We start from the raw sequence: 22,574 nt of genomic DNA on the forward strand, positions 1-22,574 counted from the left end.
GTTTGGGAGATCTCACAAGTCCCGCCCTTTACGCATGACGCACAGTGTGTACCCAGCGCTCAGGTGATGCAGGTATCACACCATTCTTCAAGTTAAGCTATTACAGAAGAGCTTATGATGGTTTATTTTAGAATTCCGGGTTAATGCTACTTTAAACAATGTGTCTGTACCGCTTTTACTCTTTGGCCCTAATTTCAGTATTATTTTAACCTCAAAAAGTTAACAGTAAACGATGGTTGATTGAATATGTCAACGAGTTCGACAACAGAAAACCAATCAGACACTAGCATAGCATTCATTGACTATTCATGCACGTTTCGCAGTCACAAAATACCTTAAAACCTCAGTGGAGTTTACCTTTATGGATATTTAAAAATGTTCTATGTTTAAGCACGGTTACCTGAACGCTTATTGGATTTTCAATATGTAACCCCTATTTACTTCCTCGGGTCAAATGAACCACATAAAGTATATTTAGCAAGATGACAACAGAACAAGGGAGCGTGAGTAATTATTATGAAGCCGATTATTCATCCTCCCTCAGATCAGTCTGCTCCAGGCACTAGAGAAACAGTATCCTTAGTAGTTTACAAGCGTGATGTTCATTCCTTTGTCCTGCGTGACAGTATTTGTTCCGCCCACTCACTACAATACAGCACTCTGATAGGATAAATTACGTGTCAGTCGAATAACAACTAACTTTTAATTGGTTTAAACTCTTGTGAAGGATGTGAATTTGCATTTCACATGGAAACAGAGGTTACGTAATTGTCAGACGCAAATCGTTGGGCTGGGATTTTTTTTTTTCATTTAGATAGATACAGGCCCGTAGCCAGCCTGGTGAAGTTAGTGGTTCTTTTTTTTTTTTTTCAAACATATACCTTTTTGCAGTAACTTTCAATGTAGTTATTAAAATTAAATACTGCATTTTAGTGACATTTTAAGCACAAATTTTTAGCTGAATTCACTTGTTGGATGGTGGTCATTATAACCACACTTTTTGATGTACCAAATATTTCCTAAAGATTTAGAATAAATAAATGTGATAAAATACTTATTTTTTAAAATTATAAATTTATTACATCATATATCATTAGAAAAAAAAAGGAATCTGTTAAAGTTTTACATTAAAAACTGTAGCTTATTGTCATTTATGAGACAAATAAACTGGCCAGCACATTCAACCTTCCTCAGTCAGAATTTAGCCATTTCAAAACAAGAAAATATTAAAATATTTATAATAAAAGTTACTTGTAAAATGTTTTTTTTTTTTCTATTTAAAAACAATACAGTAGTGAAAGATGACTTCTTTTACATCATTTTGTGTGTTCACTTGCACAGCTGGATATTAGACTCTGGATTATATCATTGGGCAAAACTTATTAGCTGAAGCCACACTGAATCAACATTCCGTTTCCATCAGCACGGATTCTGTTTGCTCTTAAAGCCATTTTTAATGGGTTATTTTCACTATTTATGATGGCATGGCAGTCAAAATAGATCCACCCAAACCCTCCCTGGCAACGGGCCTGTATAACACAATTTAAGATCAAAGTGAAAATGATTTGAAATATTCTCGTAGTTTTTACCAAACCTTTATTTTGCATCATGTCGTTCATAAGGCACAATCTTAATATCTATAGCAAATATATTACTGAAATTGGTACAAAAAATGTTGCTATCATTTTCATATGATGTGAGTGACAAAATATATATAAATACTCATGTTACTATTGAAATCTCCCTTTTAAATGTAGAGATTACAATCAAAACATTGAGGAACACAATGAATTTAAACTGACCCTCAGACACTTTAGGTCTACCCAGAGAAAAATACGATTGTTCATGCAAATATCACAATGTCACATGAAACCATTATGCACAAATAAGACATTTAAAATGTAAATCCCTTAAAGAAAAAAAGGAAAACAAAACAATTTGTACATAAACATGGTACACTTTGAGCAGACCACAAATTTCATGGTTGTGTTTTGTTTGCTTTTTCAAAAGACATTTTGCACCAAGAACTACTTATTTAAACCAAAATTAAGTAACACATGAAATGTTCAATGACATGATGGTGAGCAGTGTATTTCAGCCTTTAAAATTAATATTTTAACCTACATAGTCATCATGGCTTTACATGATTTGTGATTGTGGGAAAAAGGAAAATTAGTTCAGTATGTCTGTTTTTTAATACAGGTTTGACAATGATGAGGGCAATGATTTCTTGCTTGAAGGGGTCAACGGGAAACTACACAATATTGAAAATTTTCAGCATTAATTGTCTGTGAGCTTCTTTGGCACATAAATATCCCTGAACACAATTTAAAGTAAGCTGAAGACAAATACTCTGTTTCACTTGTTACTTTGCCATGATGGGACACAGGGGATAATAGCACTATATTCAGAATTTTTTAGCTTGTGGGCTTGGTGGGGTGGGGAAGAAAAACTGTCAGTGTGAAGATTGGAATTCACCATTTGGCTTCTGGTTGTGATTGTCCATTCTTTGCTTTTATATTAAGAAGGTATTTCAACATTTCAGGGTTAGAATCAGTCAAGCTTGACATAATTTTTTGTTCAAATACTTTTTGTGGTTTTTGTTTTTTATATGTAATCTAATTATCTTTTGGGAGAAGCTTGTGTCATTTCTGGTCAAAAACAAAAATAACAACAACCAAAAAAACTTGCTTGTTGAGTAAAAGTAACTTAAAGTCAGAATTTGTCAGTGGTACAGTATGAATAATCTCGGGCATGACTGTATATCCTTGTTTCCGAGTACAAATGTCTACTTCATTTTTGCTAACTATTTTTGGGATGATCAATGCTTCGTAGTGAACAAAACCTGTTCTATGTGGTGTTGATAACACAAAAAGAGGAAGTTGGAGTTTGAGGTCCAGCTTGAATATGTTAGTGTGCATTTAAAGACTAAAAAGTTGATAAATCAGGCTTCCAATCCTCTGTAAATACTGATATTATGACACTGCATAATGACAATAAAAGTTACTCAAAATATTAATACTGATATGTATAATATAAATACTTATCATTTAAAAGAATGTGTCAAATGCTTTATCCATAACCTGAACCAAGTGCTTAAAAAGTCCATGTTACACATGGCACTACAACTAATCATTTATGGACAAACACTTGCCCTTCCTTATAAATCCCTTAATACTCTGGGTGACATCTGAATGAGTTGTCACTTTGTTGATATCATTCGTCCATCAACAGGATTCATTTTCAGTGCATTTGATCAATGACAGAAATGGCCCAGCAGAGGGCACTATTAAGCAACTTTTCCAATGGTTCTCTATAATTCTCTACAAAAAGTTGAAATAACACTGTAATGGTCGAACAATACATACAAAACACATAATACATTCTTACAGACACGTAAATGAAATTGTGTGTATGAAACAAATGCATAAAACATGAAAACACAAAGGGACTGAAGAAGAAAAACTGAACAGGAAAAATCAAGCAGATGTTCGACCGTTCTGATCAATCTGCATAGTCAATAACAGCTGAACTTCAGGTTCAAATCCCTTGGCATATTCAGTATTAAACGATTAATTTCGTTCAAACAGTCTGTAATAGTAAGTGGTATAACAAGCTAAAAAAGCACACAAAATCATTTTGCATATTTTGCCACACCAACTCCTCCACCAATTTCTTTTTAGAGGAGCCACAATTTGCATACACGCACCCATTTGCTTTTTCTTTGTATAAAACAATCATACATACTTTTCTTTATTATATGCTTAGCATAGACTTAGTATGTTGGACTGTTCAAACACCTCAAACAACTTGCAAATAGCTGGTTTATATAAAGAGCCAAAGATTCATCTTCACTGTTAAAACATGATAATAATAATAAACCAGCCTAAGCTGCAGTGTTGTGGTAGACTCTCATTTCTAAGTCAGGATGAAGACCCCGAAAGAGTCTTGGACGGAGTAAACACAATTTCCTTTAATATGAATGAACCTTTGATTTGTCCCCATCCTGAGACATGATAGACTAAATCTGCAGTCATGTAGTACACATGTCCATGCTCTTGAACACAAAGACCCTGGAAAAAGAAGAAGAAGAAAGAAAAAAAAAAAACAACGTATAATATCAAAACACTGTTAATCTGGTTTGCTGGTCATTGTCTGGCCAAGTTAGTGTTTAGCTGCATAGATAATTGTCCAAAACTCTTCTAAAACCAGTCAATAGACCAACTAAAACCAGCAAACTACCTTATACTGGTTTAAGCTGGTTTAATCAGCAGGGTTGTGGAGAAATAACTCATTCTTTGGCATACAGGTCACCTTCAGAAAACTTTCAAAGTCTGTTAACTCTACCTGAAACTCATTGTTATACAGTCGTCTCGCTCTTCCATACCCTGCTCTTCATACCCACCGAACCTTGTGATTGGTCAGTTCCACTAGTGTCCAGTTCCACCACAGATCCCTTTAGTGTTCCATTTGGTGCTGAAACTGTCGACAATGAGGCTGTCGCAGTAACATTTGATGACATGTTTAAAGGGAATGAGCTCCGCTTGGACTCTCTCTCAGCTGCAGCAGCCAGTTTAAGATTGTCTTTGCTAGCGCTGCGGCACTGAGCATTCTGCTGCATAGCAGCCCTACGTGCTACCGAAGGCAACAGTGGAAAAGGTTTTCTACTTCCGCTGCTACCTCCGTCACTACCTTCCGAAGGGCTCGTCGCCAGTCCTTCCCCTCTGTGCCGCCCGTTGGTCAGAAGGCCATTCTGGCCCTCTGAATGGCTATTTCGTAGACTTCCATTCTCACTGGAAGCATGTTTGTGTACATGGTAAATGTTTGAGTGCTCTGTGCCAGAAGGTCCCAGAGCACCCATGCTACCCCCTCCACCTGCTCTGAGAGCTTTGAGGCGGTAGTGACTTCTGGCGTCTCCTCTGTGATGGTACTGGGTATTGCCACCCTTGGTTCTACTACAAGCTTTCCTCCTTTGAGGCTGCTGGACGGGCAGTAAACTAGGCAGCAGATTGTTGGTTGGCTTATTGTTCTCTGTGCTTGTGCTTGTATTGGTATTAGTTCCCGCCGGTGCCCGACTAGCATTGTTTGCATTATCTTGGGACACTTGGAGGAGGTTAGTAAGCTTGCAAGGTGCAACAGTGATACTTGCTGTTCCACTCTGAGTTGAAGATGACCTGGCAGAAGAAGAGTAATGGTTTGGGTCCGTAGGTGGATGGCATGCTACAAAAAGCTGGGAGCCCCTTTCTGAGGCACTCTGAACACCCACTGTGACAGTGCAGGGGTGGGAATAGGCTGGCATGGGTTGAGAGCGATGATAGCCTGGACAACACCCTAGCCAAGCTGCCTGGACATCCAAACGCTTGAAACAGTGATGGAGCACTAAAAAGATGCCTAAACCGGTAGCTGTTCCTCCATATAGGCAACTGAAGAGTTTCCGCTCTCTATCCACATGCCAAACTGCCATAGCGCCGCAGCACCACAGCCCAACAAACACAAACTGGGTTGCCATCAGTGCCAGACACTGGACCTTCAATGAGTACTGGTCCTCCACTGTTGTTCCAGCATGCACCGGGCTGACCCCAGAGTCTGTGGAAAGAAGACTGGTGCTGCCGCTGAGTGCCGGTTGACTCTCTGGCAAATTTGAAGGGTCGGATGCAGAGCATTGAAGATCTTTAGACTCCTGGAAGTTTCGCTGCCTCAGGCAGAAAACAGTGCACAGGAAGTAGATCCAGGTCACAAGAATGATCAATCCAGCTGGAATGTAGAAAGCTCCGAAACTGGGTTGCCATACCAACCAGCAGCTGTCGAAAGGTCAAGAGCAATGAAAAAGGTCAGAGAGGGCAGGGCAGTAATTAGTCAAATAGCAGAAACACAAAGAAAGCTCTGTACGAAACAGACACTTTTTTAAAGAGCCTGTAAAGAAGCGGTCCAGCATGTGCAGTAAATCTGCTACAAGTATCAGACAGTGAAAGAACAGAAGCTAATAAAAACTAACATATGACTTCAGACAATTTAATTCTATATTAAGCGTCACCAGTCTCTCTGTAGGACTGTAATGTGATAAAAAAACACCATGTGATGAAATGTGACAAAACATATCCTTTAATTGCTGTACAGACTCATAAATGTAATACTAAAATCAAACTATTTTAATTGCAGAGTGGAGTACATATACAGTACTGATTACAGTGCTCTAGTTAGTCTGCAGTAAAGTGTGCTTCAGTTATACAGCGAATGCATGCCAAAATATGTACTGTAATCGCAAATATTAAATAAAAATATTACAATGATAATTCTAACAATACGGGGAAAAGAGATTTGATAAACAGAAAACAAGTGCAGTTATACACACGATTATGCCGTTGAACTGTTGTAAGAAATCCAATATGATGCTCGTAGCAGTGCTATATGGCTGTATATCGGCACTGATGGGGGGCAATAAGGCACTCGGCCTGTGGCCTTGAACCAACGCACGCCTCCCACCAGTGCTGACATATCGCAGCCATACAGCCATATCGCATTGCTACTTGTTTGAAATTGCTCATATATAATCAATGTTTATGTTAGCATAATTCTACAGAAAATAACAGTAATAAGAGTACTCACTAAGGAATGTTGTCTCCATAGTTATTGATGTTTACAGCTGCAGTGATACCACATATGATTAGAGGGACGCCGCCGGCTATCAAGTAAAACCTGTCAAGAGAAATGATAACACTTACAAAAAAAAAAAAAAAAACACTTTAACCATGTTAACGCACTACTATGATGATTACTACTACTACTACAATTACTATGACTAATAATAATAGTTTAAACATTCCAAGTAATACAGGTAAATATAAACAGGGATGGGCTAAAATACATTGAAAATGTATTTTAAATTAAAATACCCAAATACCTCAATTTTACATGTATCAGAATAAACTAAAAAATAGAGCAGCCACAACAAGTATCAAAATAAAATGTTGTATTTTGAATATACTACAAAATATATTTACATGGAGTATAAAATTTCTTTGCAAACCTTCTATCATAAGGCATATGCAATCAATCCCATTTACCATTAAACTGACTAAGTGAAGAAAACAATGTTTGGTAACAGCTTTTTTCTGAGCAAGTTTAAATCTTTAAAGGCTCATACACACCGGAGCGCTTTTTGTTTACGTTTATTGTCAGTGTTTGTCTAGACATTTTTCCGGATTAAAACCCAAAAGATTTTCCCTGCCGTCGAGCAAAAGAGTATGCAAAATCACTCCTTGAAGTTAGATGGCACTACACAACTTTTAGCTTCTGACACCTGCTTTTAACACAGAAAAAGAAGAGAGAAATTTGACACGCTTGTTGTTAAAGTTACTGGCGATTCTAACAAGCAGGGATGGTTCAAAGCAGCTTCAGCTCCAGCGATGAAGAAATGATTATTGTTCACTAGTACAATAAGCAGCTCCACATTCATATCGCATAACTTCTTCAGTGAGCGCTCTCATTGACAGTTTTGTAATTGAGCGCCTCTAAGTGATGTTTACTTTAACTTCAGCAGCTCCGTGCACATAAAAAAGTGCAAATCAGAGTGGAGGAGAAGGTTTTGACACGTCATGTCAAAACAAAACAAAAAAAAAGGAGCATGAGGCGTTTCTTTAAAGATTATACTTTAGCGCCTGACGTTTTGCGTTTAATTTAGTCTCGAGGTGGTAAACGTTTAGGAACAACGTGAGTAAAAAGCGGTTTGCACGGGCCTTAAGACTTGTTTTATGCTGTTGGTCTTTTTTTCTTGTCATTTACATCTACATCTATTTTTAGTTCTCCTTTAACTGGAAAAGTCTCAGTTTACCCCCTAAGTGAACACCAGCACACAATCTTAGAGTATTTTATTATTCTAAATTTCCACCTGCAGCAATGAGACTGAGTATGATTTTGTGCTGAAGGCTTCATATCCTGTTCTTAAGAACTGATATTTTATTCCATCTTATTTCTTAAGCATAAATGCATAATTTCCATCCATACAACAAGCGTTGACCACCTTCGTAATAATTTTTCTGTTTTGACCTCAATCTTAGAAAAATAACTGAAAAAGCATCATTCTGAGGCGGCATTTTAAGATGTCATCATATACACTTTTAACAAAGTATTTTACAGTATTTAAAAAAATATAAAAATACAAGACCCTTAAGTATTTTGATACAAAATATTAAGCCATTTTCATAAACCCTATCAAATACAAATTACAAAATACTATTTTGTATTAAAAATATGTATTAGAAATACAGTGTTGGGCAAGCTACTTGATAAATGTTGTGAGCTAAGCTATTAGCTACTCTACTTAAAATGTAGCTTAACTACACTAAAGCTACCCCCTGGGAAATGTAGCAAGCTAAGCTGAAAGCTACACGGCAAAAGTAGCTTAGCTACATCTAAGCTATTTTTACAATTTTCATTTTTAAATCAAAGCAACTTAAATCCAAGTCAATCATATCTTAGTGATCAATAAAACTGTCAATGAAACATATGAGGCATAATAGTTCAGTTCAATTAGGCTATTCACTGTAAATAATATGCTGTATTAAACAGAAACACATTATAGTGTATAACAGCTAAAACAAAAAAATTCAATAAAACCAGGTGTTACACATTTGAAATACTATAGTCATTAAAGGGAAATATTTTGATAATATATATATATATATATATATATATATATATATATATATATATATATATATATATATATATATATATATATATATATATATATATATATATATATATATATATTGTAATAACCATTATAATGTTTAAAATACTAAAGTATTTTTATTTTTTGAGCACAGCATCAGAAATTAAATTATAGCATCTTAACATGTACTTCTCGAGGTATGGTCTCAAGGAATCCTGCTTCAGAAATAACTATTCTCCCTCAGTCATCTTTCCATCAAGCAAGTTTCACTAGAGGTGGCAGTAACGCACCAAAAAGTTTGTTGTCGAACACCGTAAAACAGGAAGAAGAAGAAATCATCCTTCTCCCTATCATATGGATTTACTTCCATCGGCTAGACACCGGCCTTACAGCTCAGTAAATGTCGGTGCCGTCACTTATTGATCCACGATCGGTAAATGTAGCTTGTGTGGATGCTACTGTGCTACTTGACTAATAAATTAGCTTCGCTACTGAAAAGCTATTTGATTTAGAAAGTAGCGACCATACAGCAACGCTACTGAGAAATGTAGTTGCGCTAGTAGCGTCACTACTTGTAGCAACCCTACTGCCCAACACTGTTGAAATACATGTATCATAAATACTGCCCATCCCTGTATATAAATATATGCAAAAATATATTACAAAAAAGGGTACTCTGTCTTTTTACTGCTCTGTAGTCAAGGCTTCAATCTGGACATTTTATTTTAGTAAGAAGCCTTTATACAAATGTAAGGCTCAAAGCGCACAAATACTTAGTTGAGATTTAAATTTCAACCTAATAATGGGGAATTTCTACCACAGTGTTTTGGGCATACACTAATAATGCTAGTTAGCAGTCAGATGTAAGATAAAAATATTTAAGACATATTGCTGCTATGATGCATATGTTACCTTTGACCTTTGCTTGACATAAAAAATAAATGAATGTGATATTTAAACATTGGGCTGGTTCTTTGTCAATGTGTGTCAGTGAAGAGCCAAATCTGGGCTCCAGACAGTGAAAGAAAGGGAGAAAACATAACAGGATATTTCCCAGGGGACAAGCGTGGGATCTGACCAGACCTTCCCCTGGGGATGTTGAGAGCATGGAGGTCTAGTGTAAAAACAGAGAACACAGGCTATAGGGAATGAATATATTTGCATGCATGTCTTTAAGGACATGTGAAAGTTTGCCCCAACTAGTCCCGTTCAACTGATTTAGCAACTTTTCCAGTTCTCCCATTTTTCTCTCTTTCTTTTTCTCTGTCCGACTCTAACAGCAGATGGGATTCAGCTTTTAGCTGGACAATGTCGCTCTTTGATTAGTCTTTTGGTGGTCCATTCAGAGACTCTCAAAAGCCTATTTTATGTACGCGTCTATCAGCAGTTTCTGCTCAGGAAGTGCTAATTCAATATGGCATCTAAACATAAAGCTGTCAATGCTTCAAAACTGATTTGAGATATGAGTTCCTGTAATGATAATGACAACAAGGTCCATTCAGCGTGTCGGCTAATGTTATAGTCACACTATTACAAAAGCAGTTATTCCAAGCGCTTTCTATAAGTAACCGTTTTTTTATGCAGCTTATACAAATAAACATGTAATTTAAATTTAATAATAATTATAATTAACTCATTCATTCATTCATTCATTTTCTTTCAGTTAAGTGTCTATTTCAGAGGCTACCACAACGGAATGAGCCGGCAAATATTCCAGCATATGTTTTACGTAGCGCATGCATGCCCTTCCACCCACAACCCGGTACTGGGAAACATCCATACATTCTCGCATTTACACACACACTCATATGCTAAGGCCAATTTAGTTAATCCAATTCACCTATAGCGCATGTCTTTGGACTGTGGGGGAAATCGAAGCACTTGGAGGAAACCCACGACAACACAGGGAGGACATGCAAACTCCACAGCCCAGCCAGGACTTGAACCAGCAACCTTTTTGCTGTGAGGCAACAGTGCTAACCACTGACCCACCATGCCACCCATTATAATTCACTATATAATAATAATAGTAATATGTTTAAGGTGCTTAGCACTATTCTAAGCCAGCATGAGCTGCTAATTAAAGCAAAGTAGTTATTAAGAGATAAGCCAAATACAAGAGAAATGCTTGATTTTACTTAGCATCTGTAAATTCTGCATCTATATCCTGAAAGATATAAACTAACAGAACTTAAGTTTAGTGTTGAAGTTTTTTTTAGTGAGGCGACATGGTGGCTCAATGGTTAGCACTATTGCCTCACAGCAAGAAGGCCGCTAGTCTGAGTCCTGACTGGAGTTGGAAAAACTGTCCTGTGGAGTTTGTGTTCACATAGGTTTTCTCTGGGTGCTCCAGTTTCCCCCACAGACCAAAGACATGTGCTATAGGTGAATTGAATAAGCTAAATTGGCCGTAGTGCATGTGTGAATGAGTGTGTATGGATGTTTCCCTGGACTGAGTTGCAGCTGGAAGGGCATCAGCTGTGTAAAACACAAGCTGGATAAGTTGGTGGTTTATTCCGCTGTGGCGACCCCTGATGAATAAAGGGACTAAGCCGAAGGATAATAAATGAATGAGGTTTAATTTAAATAAATGTTATATAGCATCTAGCAATTCTAGAATGAGTTCTAAAAGATCATGTGACAATGAAAACTGACGCAATGGCATGCCATTAGAGGAGTAAAACATATGAAAACAAAAAACACTTGTTTTAAATTGCAATAATATTTCATAGTTTACAATAGTATTGTTTTAACGGTAAGAACAAAATAAAATAAATGCAGCTGCGATCAACAAAATTAACAACTGTGTATATACAAGTCAATTTAAAAGCAGCATATCCAGTGTTATCTCATGTATTAGAAAAAACGCTGAAATATCCAATTTGGACTGCAATAAAAAAGCTAACGTGTACCCTTTAAAACAATTATAGTCCAAATAGGTGTATTGAGTCATTTACAAAGAATTATTGTTCTACAACATTTTTATTGGACCCAAGTTCATATTATTTGAGAGTTGTAAGAGTGCTTGTAAAAGATACATTTCCGAAAACCTTCAAGAAACCGAATGCTCCCAACCTTACATGGGAACTTTACTGACCTAAGCATGGGCCTTTGGGTTGGTTGTACAGCAGATTCTCCTTCTAGTTGCTGTGGAGTTCTTAATAAGGCTTCTTTATAGATAACCCTGGCACTAACACCAATCCATAACAAAGTGGAGAGAGAGGAGTAGTGAAGAACAATCCCTACCTGAAAAAACAAAACAAATGCATATATGAGTAATGATAAACACAATAAACACAGTACAGTAACAATTAGGGCTGCACAAAACTGAAAAAAGTGCAATAATGTTGAGCATTGCGATAACAATACAATTTACAATAAAAACATTTTTTATTAGCTATGTTTTTGAATAATTTACTTATTAATGATATTAAACAGGTAAAATATGGTTCCCCTTCGGGGGGAACTTCAGCACTATAAGTGGATTTGATGTTCTAAATCCACATGAGGATTCGGTTCAGAAGCCGCTCGTCAAAGAGTATTGAACGGGCCAATGAAAGCAATGATTTGGCAGCGCAAGCTTGCTCAGGTGTGCTGCATCGCCAATTAACTGAGCATATAAGCACACCTGGCGCTAGCAAACGCTATCCTTTTCACTTCAGAGACTTTTCTGATCGAGTTCATGAGGGTTCCTCCTGCTGATCTACAGCCACTTCGAGCGAACGAGTGTCTCCCGGTCCAGAGCGAGTCCACGCAGTGGCAGATGGTCAAGCTGGGTTTCTCCCTTGCCTGGCGTCCCTTTGGGTCCGGTCCTCCAGAGCGGTGCGTATTGTTGCAAAGCATAACCTAAAAGAGCAACACAGTCATGCAGCACGTCCTTTTCAGGACGGCGCTCCGACTGTGCGTTTCTGGTTGCGGGGGTTTCCAGGCTCCGGATGATGGGCACGATCACTGCATTACATGTTTGGGGGTCCAGCATGTTAGTGTGGTGCTCGGGGGCGGTTCATGCCGTCACTACGATGCCATGACCGTCGCGCAGTTGAGATCGCGGCTAACTTTCGTGAGAGAGCGAGCCACCCCAGTCGCCTCCTGCTCTGCAGCGGGCGCTCGGGCAGATCTGAGGGTTCCAGCGAAAGATAATCCGCCGCCTAAGGGCTCGCGGACCTCTCGCTCCTCCAAGCGCTCCATCCAAGCTTCGGCCGCTGGGAGTGATCCGTCTAATCAGATGGTAGCTCTCACGCTCGCTGACACCAGATATCAGATGTCCTCCGCGGCATCGGAGGGTGGGCTGTCATTGTCCGACGATGATCCGGACCCGCTCGCCCCCTTCTGGCAGGTGAGCGCTGTCAAAACAGATACTGAAACGGACGTGTTAGCCTGCTTTCCCGGGCTGCTTCGGCCGTGGGTTGGAGATGGTTTATCCCCCAGCTCCGCGGCCGGACCGACTAGAGGGGCGTTCCCTTCTTCCCGGCGACGCACAGTAGGCTCACGCAGTCTTAAAGAGCACCTTTTTTCTGCTCGTGCTGCATGTCCCTCCACCCTCACCACTCTTGGTGGTGGAGCGGCCAGGGGGTATGTGGCGATTCCTCAGGTTGAGTGTGCGATGGCGGTTAATCCGCGCGGCGCCTCTTCTTGGCGGGGTCTGGCTCGTCTCCCATCCAAAGCCTGTGAGTTTTCGGCTCCCTTGGAGCTAGAGCTTACAAAGCTACGGACCAGGCTGCATCCGCCTTGCATGCGATAGCCACCGACCAGCGCTACCAAGCGCAGGCGCTGGCCGAGCTGCACGAGGGTGGGTCTAACCCAGGCTTATGAGCTTCGCACCGCAGCCGACTAAGCTCTTCGGACTACTAAGTCTGCTGCGTGTGCTTTGGGGAGGACGATGTCCACACTAGTGGTCCAGCAGCCCCACCTCTAACAAAACTTGGTTGATATGCGCGAAGTTGACAAAGTCCGCTTTCTTGACTCGCCCATATCCCAAGCTGGTGGGCAACACAGTCTGCGAATTCACCCAGGAATTCGAGGCAGTGAGAGAGCAGTCCGATGGGTGATGTCTAATCGGCGGCCCCGTAAGCCCGCTCCGCCCGCCGTGCCATCCATACCTGCTCCTCGCCGAAGGCGCCCGCCTACGAGAGCTGCACCGCCCCTGCACACTCGCCTCTGGCGAAGCGAGCGCGTCAAGCACCTCGGAAGCAGGCAACTCCCCCTGCCCAGAACGCCGCTAAGTCCGGCAACGGACCGCGAAGCGTCTCTGGGACAGGTCATCTGGAGAGGAGGGAACTTGTTCTTTCCCCGCTGGAGGGCGGGGCGCCATTTCCAACGGCACCTTTTACTGCCATGAAATGAAAGGGCACTTTTCCACTTCCCCGGAGGTGACAGTCCGAAATCTGCCAGTTTGAGCTCAGCTCTCTAGCTCGTAGGTTTGGTGCACTCCGCCAGTGGCTCACGGGCACTGCAGGCCCTGCCAGTCTGGGATGCGCCGCCTCTCAGCTCGCAGGGTCTGCATGCTCCGCCAGCGGCTCACGGGCGCTGGGGGGACGGTCTCCCTTCTCCCAGCCCCCAAGCCCCCCATCCGGAGTCAGGGTGCGGAGCCAGAGTGAATCGCTCTCCTCCAGCTCTTCTGTGGGACCCTCGCACTCCCCGGATTAGCACACCCGCTCCACGCTGCCCCTCCGCGGGTACGTCAACGATTGCTGTGATGACGTCATTAGTGAGGGCTCTGCTTGCCTGGTTAGCGCAGGCCAGCCCCTCGCGGTGGCTAATACGCGTGATCAGACTCGGCTACGAACTGCAGTTCTCGAAACGGCCTCCCAAGTTCACGGGCGTGTATTCACCAGGGTCAATCCCCTGTCCGCCCCTGTCTTGCGAGAGGAGATTGTTGCCCTCCTGGCGAAGGGTGCAATCGAGCCGGTACCTCCAGCCGAGTTGGAGAGTGGGTTTTACAGCCCGTACTTCATCGTACCCAAAAAAAGCGGTGGGTCACGGCCAATCCTAGATCTGCGCGTTTTGAATCGCTGCCTTCACAAGCTGTCGTTCAGAATGCGTCCTCCCTTAGGATTGGTTTGCAGCCATAGACCTGAAGGACGCGTATTTTCATGTCTACATTCTTCCACGCCACCGTCAGTTTCTGCGGTTTGCGTTCGAAGGTCGAGCATGGGAGTACAAGGTCCTCCCCTTCGGGCTCTCTCTGTCTCCGCGGGTCTTCACCAAACTCGCGGAGGGTGCCCTAGCGCCCCTTCAGCTCGCAGGCATCCGCATACTCAATTGTCTCGACGATTTGCTGATTTTAGCCCACTCTCAGGAGTAACTGACTGTGCACAGAGACGAGGTGCTCCGGCATCTTCGCCGATTGGGGTTGCAGGTCAACTGGGAAAAGAGCAAACTCGCCCCGGTGCAGAGGATCTCTTTTCTCGGAATGGAGCTGGACTCGGTCACCATGGTAGCGCGCCTCTTCGGAGAGCGCGCTCGTCTGCTGCTGAACTGTCTGAGGGAGCTCGACAGCAATATAGTGGTCCCCCTGAAATATTTTCAGAGGCTCCTCTGGCATATGGCTTCTGCTGCTGGCTTCAAGATCGAGTTCCAAGACGCGCATGGCATGCGGGCACACACCGAGTCTCTGTTACTGCGCTGTGTCGCCGCACCCTCAGCCCTTGGAACGACCCCTCATTCCTGCAGGCCGGTGTGCCTCTGGGACAGGTGTCCAGTCATGTTGTTGTCTCAACAGATGCTTCTAGCACAGGCTGGGGAGCCGTGTGTAGTGGGCATGCAGCTGCGGTAGGTGCCCAGCTGCATTGGCATATCAATCATCTAGAGCTGTTGGCAGCGTTCCTTGCTCTCCGCCGTGTTTCTCCGGTGCTGGAGCAGCAACACGTGCTGGTCAGGACGGACAGTACGGCGGCGGCAGCGTATATCAACCGCATGGGGGGTATGCGCTCTCGCCGCATGTCTCAGCTCGCCCGCCGTCTGCTCCTCTGGAGTCACCCGCGGCTGAAGTCGCTGCGCGCCATTCACATCCCAGGTATGCTCAACTGTGCAGCCGATGTGCTCTCACTGCAGCTGATTCACTCTGGAGAATGGAGACTCCACCCCGAGTCTATCCAGCTGATATGGGCGCAATTCGGGGAGGCCCAGATTGATCTGTTCACTCCCCCGAGAACGCTCATTGCCAGTTGCTTTATTCCCTGACCGAGGGCTTGCTCGGCATGGATGCACTGGCCCACAGCTGGCCTCGGGGCATACGCAAGTATGCGTTTCCCCCAGTGAGCCTGATCGCGCAGTTACTGTGCAAGGTCAGGGAGGACGAGGAGCAGGTTCTGTTAGTTGCGCCCCTCTGGCCCAACCGGACCTGGATATCAGAGCTCTCCCTCCTCGCGACGGCCCTCCCATGGCAGATCCCTTTGAGAGAGGCCTACTTTCTCAGGGACAAGGCACCATCTGGCACCCTCGCCCCGATCTCTGGAACCTCCACCTGTGGTCCATAGACGCGAGGAAGACTTAGGTAACCTGCCGCCCCCGGTGGTTGATACCATCACTCAGGCTAGAGCCCCCTCCACGAGGCGCGCCTACGCCCTGAAGTGGAGTCTATTCACTGAATGGTGTATCTCTCACAGAAGACCCCTGATCTTGCCAGATCAGTGTTGTGCTCTTTTTCCTTCAAGAGAAGCTGGATAGCAGGCTGTCGCCCTCCACTCTCAAGGTTTGCGTTGCCGCCATCTCCGCTCACCATGACGCGGTGGCTGGCGGAACCGTGGGAAAGCATGACCTCATCACCCGGTTCCTCAGAGGCGCTAGGCGAATTAATCCAACTCGCCCCCCACTCGTGTCCTCTTAGGATCTCGCCCTCGTTCTCACGAGCCTGCGATTTGATCCCTTCGAGCCACTCGATACAGTATCCTTAAGATTTCTGTCCCTGAAGACAGCTCTGCTGGTCGCGTTGGCCTCCATTAAGAGGGTCGGGGACCTGGAGGCATTTTCGGTCAGTGACTCGTGCCTGGAATTCTGGCCGGATTTTTCTCACGTTATCCTGAGACCCCGCCCGGGTTATGTGCCCAAAGTTCCTACCACTCCCTTTAGAGATCAGGTAGTAACGCTGCAAGCGCTGCCCCCGGAGGAGGCAGACCCAGCCCTTTCCTTACTTGTCCAGTTCGCGCCCTGCGATGTGGACTTAACTCAGTACTTTAGATCTTCTAAACAGCTCTTTGTCTGTTTTGGCGGACGGCAGCAGGGAAGTGCCGTGTCTAAACAACGTTTATCCCACTGGATTGTGGAGGCCATTTCATGTGCTTATTTGAGCAGAGGTCAGCCGCGCCCCCCGGGAGTGCGTGCGCACTCCACTTGGAGCGTTGCATCCTCTTGGGCGTGTGCGCGCGGCGCTTCTTTAACAGACATTGTAGAGCTGCGGGCTGGGCGACACCCAACACATTTGCAAGGTTTTATAATCTGCGAGTGGAGCCGGTTTCCTCAAGGGTGTTAGGGACCTTTGGTGATTGAGGAAACAATTCGGTGGGTGTTGTAGCACGCTTGCGGTGCCTTTTTTCCCTAACACGGAGAGATGTGCACCCTCCTGTCAGTAAAGTTCCCCATTCGGTGAGCCCTGCAGATTCCTCCGAGGCCCCCAGCACTGACTCAGCGGAGGAGTCACTCGCTGGCCCACTACGTTAGGTCTGCCCGCTGGTCAGCCCGCGTTTTTGGGTACAGGTGCCTGCTATGGCCGATCCCCGCTGGTGATCCCCATATGCTTTTCCGCCACGGTTAAGTTCCCCCCTCTGGGTGGACCCGTGCTTTCCCTATCCGCTAACCACCTTCTTATGCGCACTTCCCCTTCTCAGGGTTAGTCCATATGTATTCCATTTGTTTCCCTATTGGGTGCGGATGGTCTCCGAAGCGTCCTCCCTACTGGGATGGCACGCTTCCCAACGTACTGTCGTATATTCCTAGAATTATCTAGACGCTAGCGACTCCCAAAAAAATATACCTATTCCGTAAAGCTTCTTTTGAAGTGGGGATAAGTTAGGGCCAAGGGCACGTTGGAGGACCGCGCCTCTCATGATTTGGGTTCGTCACGCTTGCCTGACTGCCCTCTCATGGTGGGTGTTGGTAAGGTGCAGTCATTATGGCGCTTTCAATGGGCTCCCATTCGTGGATTTAGAACATCAAATCCACTTATAGTGCTGAAGTTCCCCCCAAAGGGGAACGTTCGAGGTTACTAAAGTAACCCTTCGTTCCCCGAGGAGGGGAACGGAAGCACTATACTCCGTCACCATAATGACTGTCCCTTAGCTGTTAAAAGTCTCTTCAGCTTAAAAAGGATAGCGTTTGCTAGCGCCAGGTGTGCTTATATGCTCAGTTAATTGGTGATGCAGCACACCTGCGCAAGCTTGCGCTGCCAATTCATTGCTTTCATTGGCCCGTTCAATACTCTTTCAGACGAGCAGCTTCTGAACCGAATCCTCCCATACGTGGATTTAGAACATCAAATCCACTTATAGTGCTTCCGTTCCCCTCCTCGGGGAACGAAGGGTTACTTTAGTAACCTCGAACGTTTTCAGATCTAATTAATGCTAAATCACACAAAAAACTGTGTCAATATGCTAACATTTAGGGCTCTATTTTGACAGTCCATGCACAGAGCGCAAAACGCAGGGCGCAAACGCTTTCAGGCCGTGTCAGAACGCATATTTGCTAATTTAAGGATGGGAAAATCCGCTTTGCGCCGTGGCGCATAGTCTAAAAGGGTTGAGTTTATTTTCTCAATGAGTTATAGGTGTGTTTTGAGAATAAACCAATTAGAGTCTCATCTCCCATTCCCTTTAAGAGCCAGCTGCCTCACGCCATAAGCGCATTTCCTATTTACAGGACGTAAAGTAAGTCTAAGTGGAAAAACTGAGCATTTCACTAGCAAACTGTAAACAGTTAACAGATTTATTTAACAGAAAACTGTTAAACAGAGCATCTACTGCATGAGAATGAGAGATAATGGATCTAGTTTCACTTTTGCTCTTGGATAGGGAAACCTTTACGCACAGACATCAATTAGTCTATAAATAATTAATTTTGTTTGTTAAGCGCAAATATTCGTTTCAAAACTATTTTTAAATTCAGTTCTAATTTCCAGCAAACGAATAAATGAACAATAATAACGAAGTGTGTTCAAAAACCTGAGTTATATCCTAAAACACCTGCTGTGCCCCATATGGTCTAAAACCTGACAGGTGCAAATCTAAGCTTGTTTTTAATAAAACAAATATAAATATTAATATAATAAATAATACTGCTAATAATAATATTATACAAAAGCAAATTGTTATGAATGAACTGAAAAAGCCTCCCGAGATGAAGAAGACATAAAAGCAGTGATTTTTCATATTTATGTAGACTAGAAAATAATGTTTTGTAATATTTAACCCTTTATATTTATATCCTATATCTATTCTTATTATATCCTATATTTATCCTTAATATTTTATTGTTTTCATATGTAACGATATTTGCCTATTGCTCTCTTGTGCGTATTAAGCAGTGTGTAAGCGAGGCACAACTCTGCGCTCGAGTTTAGACCGGGTTTGTTTTGGTCTAATGAAAAATCTATTTTAGTTTCTCAAAATAGCAACGCGCCAGCAGTGCGCCTCAGAACCCCTTCCTTTTTAGACCAGAACGCCTATGGGCGCACATTTCAGCGCTAATGCATTTGCTATTTAAACAGCGTAGCGCAACGCCTCAAAACGACTCTTGCGCCAAGCTGAAACTAGCAAAAGAATATTGCGCTGCACCTTGCGCCACATTGCGCCGGGTGTATGATAGGGCCCTTAGTCTTTAAAACACTACAAATGAGTGAAAACCTAGCCAGATGTTCTGACACTGATTGGCTGTTTATAAGTATTTGTTTTCAGCAATGGGTTCGCCTTTGGGTCACTCCAACCAATAGCAGAACAGCAAACACTGGGGAGGTGGCAGATAGTGAGGCTCCATCTGATCAAACTGGTCAAATTTAGACAAACAACTAGGCCCGCCCGGCGCCAGGATGTCATAACTGAGGGGGTATTTTAATCCCATAGGTGGGCACTAGACACTAGACTAAAACGCTATTTATTGTTACATTGCATTACTGCTTAAGCTACTGACTTAGGGCAGTTATATACTTTTTTATAGTAATAATAATATGCCATTACTGATTTTATCAATGAAGGTTATGCAACAACACCGTTTACATGCAAGCTAACCCACGGTTAGACTATTCTATAACCGGTAAATAAATATAGTGAAATCAGCATAATCATCACGGTTCGTGTCCTCTATTACCCAACCAACATCGGTGTTATGAAATAGTTAAATGTTACAATCTAATGTCATTTAAAAAAATAGTAGCTGAATGTGTTGCTTAGTTACAGTTTAAGGCATTAGTGTACACACAACTCAATAGACCACAGGTGTCAAACTCAGTTCCAAAAGGGCCGCAGCTCTGCACAGTTTAGATCCAACCCTAATTAAACACACCTGATCAAACTAATTGAGTCCTTCAGGCTTGTTTGAAACCTTCAGGTAAGTGTGTTGGAGCAGGGTTGGAACTAAACTGTGCCGGACTTCGGCCCTCCAGTAATTGAGTTTGACACCCCTGCAATAGACTATAAAACTTTTTTTTCAAGACAACAAGACAAAAATAAAGATTTATATTAGGTGAGTTTTTTTTTTTTATTCGTGATATTGATAAAAACCATTAGGCTAATAGGCGTACTCGTCGTTTTATTTATTTATTTAGCCTATTTTAATAACTTTTTAGGTTACATTTATTAGGGCCATGAGCTACAAATCAAAACAAAATCAATATGCTAACTGTATTTTAGCTGTTAAAACAGGCCTACATTATATTTTTTAACAGTAGCCTATTACATATTTTTTAAAGATTATTCTTCACCCTACCTGCAGTGCATGTGAGAAGTTGATCCGCGGCAAATCCACTTACTCAAGCACTATATTTCATTTATAACATTGTAAACTTGACTTCGAAGGCCGATCATCTTTAAACTCCAAAGACATTTTGAGGTGTCCTAAATTGAGACTGGTGCTGCATGATAGGATGTTTCTAAAAGTGATACCAAAATGAAAGCAAACATTTAAAAGGCTTCTGTGTTTTGTCAATTTTAGCTTAATTTTGATAATATAATTAATGAATATAATAAAATAAAATATTAATAACAGTGTAGACTATTGTGAGACTGTGCAGTGTCCAACTAAACATTTTTTATCCCCTACCTGAAAAACTGTGAAAATCACTGGCAGTTGCATTTTTGCTAAAATTTACTTACAGCAAATTGCATTTTATCCCTTTAGAGCTCAAGAGAGTTGTATTAAAATAATTAGTTAACCAAAACATGTAATGTATTAGGCTACTCGCCTTAACATCAATCACTAGTCCAGTTTAGAGTGTGTCTGCTCAACAGCCGCGTGCACCTTTTAAAGGCTATATGTGAGCGCACCCTGACCTGACACGGGGACTAGATCACTAGACTATAAGCCTAGCATTAATTTCACAATTTTCATAATTTAATTGCTATTTCATATTATAGAATGGGAGTGTTAGTAATTAATGACAGAAAGAATTTTCAGTTTTGAGTGAACAGTGCTTTATGAAAACTAGGGGGGCACAAATTCTTTCCCCCGTAGTGTTAGGCCCGCAAACAACCAATCCATAAAGTAATTTATTACACGTCTGCGTATGTATATTAGATATACTATTATCACAATTATAATTTTAAATTATTATATGAATTATTTTCTATTATATTTATATTATAATTTTAGCAGCTATCATTTATTGATAAAGTGCAGCCCTAGTAACCATACACACAAATAAACATTGTTTACATAATATACACATTTTTCTTATTTTAATTTTGATTATATTTTAATAACCTGCAACAATTCATGGCCAAACAAAGATCATGATTTATTTATTTTTTACTTTTTCTTTTTTTTTTTTTTACTGAAAATCTCCACAAAATCTCCTCCATCTCTGGTATGGATTTTGTTTCTGTCTCAAACCTTTGTTTATTCTCCATGAAGACCCTGAAAAGTTGTGGGAAAAGTACTTAATCGAACAAAACACTTTTTTTTGTACAAAACCAAAATAGTGACTTACTGCCTGGCATACAATTGGGTATCCTGTCAGAGTGATGCCTCCAGCAAACACTGCAGACGTCATTGCAACATGGAAACTAGTGTTCAGGAGAGTGTGCCAACTCTTCCTCGTGATTCTGATGGAGCTAATGGTAGAAAAATAAAATGTTTAAACATTTCACAGGTTTGGCTCCTCCAGTGAGTGCCAACCACCTTCTGGTAACATTTTTGGGTCCTTTAAAATACATTAACTAATATACCTCAGTGTTAGCAAATATATCTGTGACTTTTTTAATAGGTCAAACAAATACCTATGGTGCAGTATATAAGTGATGATGATGGTGAAGAGGCAGAGGAGCAGCACTGCAGTGCAAGTGTAAATCACAGGATGAAGCACTTCCACTGGAACCGAAGGTGAACCTGGGAAGTCTGGTATCTCCTTAAACATTTATGAAGAAAATGGAGAAAGCATTTTTTAAAGATTCAGTTTTTTGATTTTACAGCATGTTTACACCTCAAAGCTGTCAAAACAGAGATAAAAATAAATAAATTATATATATATATATATATATATATATATATATATATATATATATATATATATATATATATATATATATATATATTTTTTTTTTTTTTTTTTTTTTTTTCAGCTTGGTACCATATTCTAGAACAAAACTTCTAATACTGGGAGCATTAAATTGTAGTAAATCAAATGCTTTTGTTATAATCAAATGCTTTTGTTCATTTGCAGCTATTTAAATATAGAGATTTTATATTATTATTATTA

At 41.7% G+C, this 22,574-nt stretch overlaps 1 protein-coding gene across 1 annotated transcript in view; it reads right to left on the minus strand.

Moving 5' to 3' along the window:
* Positions 1–4,360: 4,360 nt before the first annotated feature.
* The window catches only part of adgra2 (adhesion G protein-coupled receptor A2), a 129,274-nt gene continuing 111,060 nt past the window's right edge, over positions 4,361–22,574 (minus strand). The window contains 5 exon segments of the mRNA NM_001318071.1: positions 4,361–5,801; positions 6,607–6,696; positions 11,772–11,920; positions 21,807–21,930; positions 22,096–22,223. Of these exon segments, the coding sequence (NP_001305000.1) occupies positions 4,361–5,801; positions 6,607–6,696; positions 11,772–11,920; positions 21,807–21,930; positions 22,096–22,223 (1,932 nt within the window).

The sequence above is a fragment of the Danio rerio genome, chromosome 8, assembly GCF_052040795.2.
Source record: "Danio rerio strain M-AB ecotype USA chromosome 8, GRCz13ab, whole genome shotgun sequence".
Classification (NCBI taxonomy): Eukaryota; Metazoa; Chordata; class Actinopteri; order Cypriniformes; family Danionidae; genus Danio; species Danio rerio.